Here is a 9,919-nt window from a genome sequence, read left to right as displayed (position 1 = left end):
GGTCTGGTGCCCTCTTCTGGACTGCAGGCATGCACACAGACAGAATATTGTATACATAATAAATAAATAAATATATTTTTAAAAAAAAGAACTTGGATGGGAATCCAGATTTCTCCACTTGCTAGACAAGTTGCTGTGAACATGCCTTTTTTTTCTCTTTTTAATAATTTTTTTTATTTATTTTATGTATATGAGTACTGTATCTACATGTATGCCTGCAGGCCAGAAGAGAGCATCAGATCCCATTACAGATGGTTGTGAGCCACCATGTGGTTGCTGGGAATTGAACTCAAGACCTCAGGAAGAGCAGCCAGTGATATTAACCTTCTTTCCCGTCTCCATGGGCAAGCCTCTTAACTGCTCACAACTTTATTATTGCCTCCCCTAGAGAGAAGACAGACTTTCTGTATTACCTGGCATTAGTCAAGCACAAGAGTAGCCCTAAGCACGTAGCATCTTTAGACAATGAACATTTGTTCTCTGCGGTCTCTGCTGGTCAGGAATTGAAATGACTGGGCCATGTCAGCTTGACACCCCCTGAGGGCTTAGGGATGAGTCTTCAAAGTGCCTACAGCAGAGCCTGCTTCTCAAGTTGAGAGCTAGCCTGTCCTGGTGCCAGGACCTCAGCACAGTGTCACTTCTTACTGTAGACTTCAAGGTAGATATCTTTGCCCGTGTGGTTGAAGAGGTGCTAAAGCTTACACAGATCAAGTCACCAGGCAGTGCTACAGACAGGAAGGGATAGGAAACAGCTCCAGCTCTCCCCCTGATCCTGTTGACTGGTGTGCACAGCCCTCTGTGCCCAAACAGGGTCACATTGAAAGAGCCCAGCAAGATGGCGGCGCATCGGGATTCTCAGTGACCTTGCTGCTGACTAGCGTATTACAATGTATTTTGTGCCTGTTTTCTTGGTAGAAATTGTGGTAGTGGTATAGACTTCACTTAGTTGTGCTGAGGATTAAAATGGGTTGATGTATGACAGTCACTTAGAATAATGCCTGGCCTATGATAAAACCTCCGCGAAACAGCTCCTTCTGCTGTTTTTTCCACCATCATTATCACCGCCATCATCACCACCATCATCACTGTTGTTGTCACCTTGATTACACTGTATGCCCTACTGGGTCTGCCTAGTTATTTCAGAAGTTGTTTCCATCACTGTGGAAGATGCCCAGTTAAAACACCTGTAAAAAGCTACTGCAGAAAACATTTCCTCTCCAAGGCTACACCTGATGGGCATGGCTTCAACGGGTTCTCCTGTGGGTGCTGTGCTGTGGTTCTGACTGTGCCTCTGTTCTAGGTGGTGATGTTCTGGACTATGATGTTGAATGGTCCTTTGCCCCGCGCCCTGCAGAGTTCAGAGCACCCAACTCTGCAAGCGAGCGCCTGTGACGCCCTGTCCTCCATCTTGCCAGAGGCCTTCAGCAGTCTGCCGGTAACCTAACCTCATGTCCTCACTCTTGGACCATATCCTGGGCAGCAGGGCTCCAGTGTGATTCTGTTTTGAAATCTTTCAACCTCTTCTCTAGAAAAGGAACTGTTTTCTGTTGAGTTTGTCACGAGAGCATTGCCGTCCACTCCCCCAGGAAAGCCTTGCTTCTGCCCTGGAAGGCAGGTGTGCGTGTGAGCAACACAGCTCTGATGAGACTTCCGAAGGAAGCACTTGGTGTCCTGAGTTAAAAGTCTTGGCTCCGCATCCTTGTCGTTCCACCCCCAGCTCTTTGACTCCCTTGAATTTCTCTAAAGCTTTGTATAATGCACTTCACAGGGGAGTCGCGTGAGAAGCAGCAGTGTGTGAAAATACTTAGGTTAAGGTCTCCACATGGGGTATTCGCTTAGCCTGTCACCTCCCAATCCCACCGCTTTAGGTGTGGATTTCATGTCTGATTTGGGGTACACAAGCCTGTAATTCTACTCCTGTTCTTTATCCCTCCGTGGCTTTTGATCTGTTCTTAGCTATGTAAATTAACTTTTCTAAAGGAGGCGGCTCCTTCTAAAAGAACCAAGGATAAAAATGACCTTGTTACATAGTTGTTACACATACATGTAATATGATGAGATGCTGTGTGTATCTTGCCCAAAATCATGCCTCAGATAGCTGCCCCGGTGTCCAGGCACCTGCCCTGTGGTCAGCTGAGGGTCACAGCGCTCAGTTGCTTGTGGCAGACTTTGGCTCGCAGTGATTCCTTCTGACTTCTTTTGTGAACCTTCTCTGCAGAATGACAAGCAGATTTTGTGTATTACAATGTTGCTCGGCCTGAACGACAGCAAGAACCATTTAGTGAAAGCTGCAACCTCCAGGGCCCTTGGCGTCTATGTGCTTTTCCCCTGCCTCAGACAGGTGAGAGTGAGCCTGGCTTGCCCCTGTTTCCTTAGAGCCTTTACCACCAGCGGATTTGTGGGCATATAGCTTCCTCATTGAGCGGTGAAGGAAGCCCGCTGTGTAACCAGATTCCTTAATTGCTATTACAGCGTGCAGTGCCCGTGCTTCGTTTGTTAATTATTTGACACACTGTCTGGGACTGTAGTGTACAGCAAATGTTTAATTAATGAGTGATTAACTAAAGATGAAAAAGAGGACATTACCCACGTGGAGTAATGATTGAGAAAGCTAATACCCATTTTCCTAAGAGGGCAGTGAAGTTTTCCTTTATTCCTTCTGTGACGTTCATCCGTGGGAAGGGTGTGTAGTGCAGACAATGTGTTTGGGCAATGCCTTCACTATCAGAACATTGTTGCCGGGGTGGAGACAACCCAAGCACAGAACGCACAGGTAACTCACAGGTTCATGTCGATTCCATAGATAAATTTGGTTTCTAAATCAAACTATTATAAAGGCTCATAGCTTTCTGTGAAAAGTTCAGCGGCAGCAGCGTGAACTCCCTGAGTAATACAGCCTGGTTTGTTGTACAGGACGTCATATTTGTTGCAGACACAGCAAATGCTATATTGATGTCACTTCAAGATAAGTCATTAAACGTGCGTGCCAAAGCAGCCTGGTCCCTGGGCAACCTGACAGACACTCTCATCATCAACATGTAAGTGACTCAGCCTGCTTTCCAAGGGCGGCACTGTTTCAGAGCAAGAGTTCCTCCATATCATACCAACAGCTTTACTACTTTAATATTCCTTTAAGCAATAAATCTAGTTAATTCTTACTGTGTATTCAGATACATATGATTCTATAACTATATATATATATATATATTCAAAAATACCATGTGCTAACATAAGCGTATACCCACATTATAAAAAATATCACAGTAGAAATCTGAAACCTTAGTAACAGATACCCTGCTCTTTGGGCACAAAGGTCTTTTGTTTGTTTATTTGTTTATTAAATATTTTTACATATAATATATAATCATATTTCCCTTAATACAAATACAATTTCTCCTAGATTTCCCTACCTCCCTTTCCACCCGACTTCATGCTTGTTTTCTCTCTCTCTCTCTCTCTCTCCAAAGATGAAAAAAAAAAAACCCAATAAGACAGAAATTACCCACCAAAACCCCATGGAGTCTGTTTTATGTCACCAGCTACTCCTGAGCGTGGAGCCTGCCCAGGGATGTAGCTGATACCCAGTGGCATTCTACTGGAGAAAGCAGTTTGTATTTTTTAAGGAATAGAGTCACAGGTCAAAAGAACCTGAAGAGCATAAGGGGCATGTAGTGTAAAATCTGCCTCCTTCCTGCAGCACCGTTACTTCCCCTGTCACCTGGTTCTGCATAAGAAGCATGTGTAGCACACAGACATTCTCTGCGCTGGATGTTTAATAAACACACGGTACACAGAGTCCACCACAGGATGGATCCTGATGCATCCTCTTCTTGAATGGTTGTTACTTAGGCTTGTGGGCATCTATATGCAGTGAACATTTCCGGGCATAAAATGTCCATCTTGAGATGTCCCCTGTGGTTACATTCTTAAATGGAGAACTGCTGTTGAAACCTAGGTGTGATGGCATGTACCTATAATCCCAGCACTCAGGAGGCTGAGGCAGGGGGATCACAGATTTGAAGTCAACCTAAGTTTCATACCAAATTCCAGGCCCTATAATGCATCCCTGTCTCAAAAACAAAGAAACAAACAAAGAGATGTGTGAGTTCTCAGTGTAATCTGAAAAGGTCTGTCAGCTGTTTTCCTTACATGTTTACCCTCATACACTTGGTGACTGTATCTTTGTGTGCACACATTTAAGTGGTAATGTTTTTTTCTTACCCCGCCATGTGCTTTGGGTGGGACAGGGACACGCCAGATCCAAGTTTTCAGGATGAGTTCTCTGGGCTCCTGCTCTTGAAAATGTTGCAGTCTGCGATACAAGCCTCCACGGACAAAGACAAGGTACACACAAGACGTTAAGGGTGCACACTTGCAACTGTGCTGCTCCAGCAGGGTGGTCCGATGGTCCTAAACCATCCTGTATCCACAGGCACTCAGGGGAGTGCTGTCCACGCCATACTCGTACAGTTTATTCTACTGCCTTCTGTCCCATAGAAAGTACCAGCACTCTCCCATTGTCTGCTGCATGATATGTCCATGTTTATCTGTTATTTAAAAAGAAAGAAAGAGAAAAAATCCTTTAATGGAATTGATAAGTAAGAAAGATAAAGTTTGCATGTGCCTATTACATGGTCTGTTTAAAAAGCATAGGCTCAGACATGGGTCAGGTGAGCATGCACAGTTCCGAGGACTCACACCCTCACAGGGTTCATGTCTCGTTTATTCTCTTGCTTTAAGACATGGAGGGTCTTTCTTAAAGTAGAATTTATATTATCTGAAACATCTCCAGCAAAATAACTCTGAAGCCTTTTATGTTTTGTTTTAGGTCAAAAGCAACGCAGTCCGTGCCCTTGGGAATTTGCTTCATTTTCTACAACCGTTTCACATAGAGAGACCCAGGTTTGCTGAAATCATCGAGGAGTCTATCCAGGCTCTGATTTCTACCGTTGTAAACGAGGCTGCCATGAAAGTCCGATGGAATGCTTGCTACGCGATGGGAAATGTTTTTAAAAACCCTGCTCTGCCACTCGGTGAGATGTTTCCCCTCTCTCGGCCTGTCCAGAGGTCTTTAGAAAGCATGCACCATCTGTGCTGTTGTTAACAACGGTGGTTTTTGTCACAGGACTAGAAAACGACAGGGATCAAGTTTAGTGGAATGATGGAATACACCATTGGGTGTGTGTGTTTGATGAGGTGTTTTATTGCCATTTTTAAAGTATATTTACAAAGATCTTTTATATAATCTGAGAAAATACTTCATATGTTAAACAAACTAAAGAAGGATATTAACTCGTTTCTACAATGTCCTCTCATTAAGTACTTAGGAGAAAAGATGGGAAGGAAATCGTCCAAATCTACAGTTCACCGCTGGCACCGAGAGCACAGGTTCAGAACTAGAAGCTCAGGGCTTCTTTCCCCTTCATACTGTCCCGAATACCATGAGCCCTGCTTGACAAATCATCTTGGGCTAATAGTTTCTTCTGTGCACAGACCCTAGCCACTGGGGATGCCAGCACTGGCCCTAGTCTCTGCCTCTGACAGGACTGGAGAGCTAAGAGTGTGTCCCTGGAGAAGGACAACCACAAGGGCCAGCAGAGTAGGCAGCATGTGAGGGGCTGTCCAGGCAGAGCAGAGCCTGGGAGACAGTGGAGAAGTTACCTGGGGGCTGCAGAGCTATGATGTAAGAATGGAGAAGGAACAGCGGGACACTGAGATCTGAGGCCCTTGTGGGTGGCACTGGCATTCACGGAATGGAGAGAGTCTGTTTTTTGGGGGGGTGGGCAGCAAAGAAGGGGACAGACTGAGAGAACTGCCATTCATCTTGAGGAGTGAGACAGTCAAGCCAGAGTGTCTAGCAGCACCTCTGAGGGGGTAGAAAGCATGCTATTGGGGGAGGGGGGCTGGGGGACACAGAAATGGGGGAAAGACCATGCAAGCTTCATATTCTTGACATTAGAAGTGCTCTTATGTCTTAACAATAAATGCACAGTGTGCTGCAGCGAGTCAGTGCCTGGTGCTGTCTGGGGAGGGAATACTCCTTTTGCTAGCAGGAAGAGGGCTGTTTCATACAGTGTGCAGCCCTGCACTGCCAGGAGCAGTTTGGGTGCAGTTCCATCCATGCGTTTCCCAAGCTTTGCCCCTTTGGACAGATGAAATCCTATTTGGGTAGCAGAGGCTTTGATCATGCTTCAGGCTTGTCTAGGGAAAGCAGGAGACCAGAGATCAGTATTTGATCCCTTCCCTGGGATCCCACAGGTTGACTTTCGCTGCCCTGCTCCTATGAGGAGCCTTGGTCTCTATTCTTTTGCTGTGAGGAGACATGATACCCATCACAACTCTTATAAAGAAAAACATTTAGTCGGGGGCTGGCTTACAGTTTCAGAGGTTTAGTCCCTTATCCTCATGGCAGGATCATGGTGGCACTCGTGGTGCTGGAGCAGTAACAGAGCTACATCCTGATCCACAAGCAGAGAGAGAATCTCAAAGCCCTTCCCAAGTGACACACTTTGTCCAACAAGGCCACGCCTCCTAATCCCCTCAAACAGGGCTACTCCCTGATGACTAAGGATATATGAGCCAGTGGGGCCATTCTTCCTCAGACCATATGGGGCCATGATGAGAGTGAACACAAAGTGCATGCTTCCCCACCCCTCTCCTGCTCACCCTGTCTAACTCTAAGCCTTTACTAGTTTCAGTGACTGTGAATTCTTCCTAGGGTCAGCCCCATGGACCTCCCAGGCCTACAAGGCCCTGACATCAGTTGTGATGTCATGCAAGAACTTCAAAGTGCGCATCAGATCTGCCGCAGCCCTTTCCATCCCAGGCAAGAGAGCGCAGTACGGGTCCCTAGAACAGTTTGCTCAGATCTGGAATGCATTGGTCACTGCCTTGCAGAAGAGTGAGGACACCACAGACTTTCTGGAATTCAAGTACTGTGCCAGCCTGCGGACCCACATCTGCCAGGCGCTGCTTCACCTCTTGCGTCTAGCCAGTGCCTCCGACCTCCTCTGTATTCTAGAAACTCTTGAGCTGAATGGGGATATGATCCAGTCCTACGTCCTGCAGTTCTTAAAGTCAGGAGCAGAGGGAGATGATCCTGGTGCGGTCCACACCCCACAGGAGAGAGACCAGATGGTCAGAGTGGCCCTGACGCACATACACAGTGTGCAGACACCGGCTGGAGACACAGCCAAGAGGGTCATTGTGGCCTTCTTAGAAGACATCCTGGCTGTTCATTGTGACTCCTCAGGAGGACAAGTGGCACTCCTTGGGTCATCAGACCAGTGACTTTTCCACCCTCAGTTCACAGGTCACAAATGGGAATCAGAGACTAAGCTTGTGCATTTGATACATGGAGTGTTATTCTAGGGCAGGAACATCCGCTCCACATTTATTTAGAATGGATTAGTGGCTATTTAACTTTTCTCAAAGGGCTCAGCCACTTTGGAGAGTGGTTCCATTACAACCAAGATATGAGGAGTCAGGGTACATGTAGTGTGGACCCAAACAACTGAGATCGCTGTGGAATAATTCTGTCCACTGTGAATATATATTACTCTCATTGGTTAATAAAGAACTGACTGGCCGGTAGCCAGGCAGGAAGTATAGGCAGGACAACCAAACTAAGAATGCTGGGAGGAAAAAGGGCGGAGCCAGAGGAGACACCAGCCAGCCACCTAGGAGGCCAGACATGTAGAAAACGAGGTAACAAGCCACATGGCAATAGATTAATAGATGTGGGTTAATTTAAATTGTAAGAACTAGTTACTAGTAAGCCTGAGCTATCGGCCGAGCATTTATAATTAATATAAGCTTCAGTGTGTTTATTTGGGAGCTGCTGATGGGATAGAAACTTCTGTCTACAAATGGCACCCATATGTTAGGCAAGGATTTCCACATAAGTGGGCAGTGGTGGCGCACACGCCTTTAATCCCAGCACTCAGGAGGCAGAGGCAGGCGGACCTCTGAGTTTGAAGCCAGCCTGGTCTACAGAGTGAGTTCCAGGACAGGCTCCAGAGCTACGCAGAAACCTTGTCTCAAAAAAGCAAAAACAAATAAATAAACAAAAAATTCTACATAAAACCTGAGAAAGCGTTGAAGAAGGTTTCTAAAACAGAGCCAAGAACAGCTTCCTAGTCTCACGTCTCTCATGCTGGCCGCAGCATGGGGACATTTCTCCTGGCCGCTGCCTGTGGACTTGAACTGCCAGCGCACCGTGGCATAAACTGCTTGGCGTTCCTGCATTCTCTCATACCACATACAGAAAAGTGCTCATGCCGTCAGGAAAAAGACAGAGACACAGTAAAGACAGATTCTGGCGAGGAAAAAAAAAAACTCTGAACGGGTTATAGCATGTTTTAAAATATATGTAGGCTTGGGAGAGAGAAGAGAAGGTATGGGCGGTGGTGGCGCACACCTTTAATCCCAGCACTCGGGAGGCAGAGGCAGGAGGATCCCTGTGAGTTTGAAGCCAACCTGGTCTACAGAGCTAGTTCCAGGTCAGCTAGGGCTGTTATGCAGAGAAACCCCATCTTGAAAAAGAAATATATAGTTTTAGAATAATTGTAAAGTCCTTAAAAGGGGAGTAAAGTAATATAAAAGAAATAGGCCACATAAAAATGGAAAATACACAGAGTCTGGATCCTATATGTTACTGTGTTGTCTTTAAATTTTTTGGCTGCTAGGAGACATTGGATTATGAAAACTACTGGATTAAACCAATCTATATATTTTTTAAATGTCTTGACTTTTAAAAAGAAGTCAAAAAACATGATACTTTGGAGAGGACGTTTTACTTTTATTTCCACAGGAAATGAGAGGCTGTGAGATCATTCTAACTTGGTATGGATCAGGCTTGATTGGGGAAGACCCCCCTGAAATTCTGATTACAGACATAAAGAAATAAACCTAGAAGAGCTACAGGACACGTGATGCATATTTTACCTGCTCAAACATAAAATTCCATCTTTGGCGGACGTGATGCATATTTTACCTGCTCAAACATAAAATTCCATCTTTGGCAGACTTATATACAATGCACAGTCTACTTGTATTAATGCAGATAGATAAGTTACCTTTAAAAGTTTACATATTTTTAAACCAAAGGGACCAGACATCAATAAAAACAGATGGCCCAGTGATCCAGCATCCAGAACAGCTTCAAGACTGCTGCCTGAAATGATCCAGCCTCACAGAATACTCTAGAGAAGACTTAACAATTATCCTGATTTTCTCAAGCTTCCCCCAAAGATTACCAGGGCCCCAAAACAACAGGAAGTAGTTTAGAGAACAACACCCACGTTCCCAAAAGATGGGTTATGGATATTATCATTTAAGGGGGGTTGGCTACAATCGTTATTGGTAATGGTTAGCAAAAAAGGTGAACAAAGGAAATTAGATTCAAAGATCTCTTTCTGAAAATAAGGGGGGATATAGAAGTTTTAAGATTAAAAGGTAGATTATTGAATCTACTTTTAATAGAAAAGAAATTACTAGTCTTAAATATTTTACATTGGTATGCATTTTTGTATATTGATACAAGTTTGATGTTAATTTTGTTATACTGTATGTATATTTTTACTCTTGTTTGCGGTGTTATGTCTATGCAGCTCACTTAAAAATATATTGTATAATTAAATATAAATTAATAGTCATCTATAATAGTCAAACTTACAGTCATGTTAGATATGTTTTTATGGTCATAAACATTTAAATAGATAGATGATCTCAAAGACCTACAGAATGTGGTATTTATTATGTTTAATAACCTAAGGCTTTTCGTGACAATGAGACATGTCTGCTCCTGACAGCACCAATCTACTTCAGAGAAGATGATGGGCATTGAAGCAACTCTGTATAGAGTTTACTTCCTTTATGACAAAAGCTAGCCATATAGGCAGAAAAATTTAAAAGATGC

The 9,919-nt window shown here is 44.5% G+C and overlaps 1 protein-coding gene across 1 annotated transcript in view; it reads left to right on the top strand.

The window, feature by feature from the left end:
- Heatr6 (HEAT repeat containing 6) overlaps positions 1-7,761 on the top strand; it is a 31,110-nt gene extending 23,349 nt beyond the window's left edge. The window contains exons 15-20 of the mRNA XM_005349347.3: positions 1,301-1,435; positions 2,219-2,341; positions 2,914-3,038; positions 4,248-4,344; positions 4,829-5,033; positions 6,719-7,761. Of these exons, the coding sequence (XP_005349404.1) occupies positions 1,301-1,435; positions 2,219-2,341; positions 2,914-3,038; positions 4,248-4,344; positions 4,829-5,033; positions 6,719-7,290 (1,257 nt within the window). The 3' untranslated portion in view covers positions 7,291-7,761. The remainder of the gene's footprint in view (positions 1-1,300; positions 1,436-2,218; positions 2,342-2,913; positions 3,039-4,247; positions 4,345-4,828; positions 5,034-6,718) is intronic.
- The last annotated feature ends 2,158 nt before the right edge of the window (positions 7,762-9,919 follow it).

Source organism: Microtus ochrogaster, chromosome 7 (assembly GCF_000317375.1).
Source record: "Microtus ochrogaster isolate Prairie Vole_2 chromosome 7, MicOch1.0, whole genome shotgun sequence".
In the NCBI taxonomy this organism is placed as follows: Eukaryota; Metazoa; Chordata; class Mammalia; order Rodentia; family Cricetidae; genus Microtus; species Microtus ochrogaster.
The sequence above is the reverse complement of the archived record's forward strand: the minus strand, read 5'-3'. Positions and strand labels throughout refer to the sequence as shown.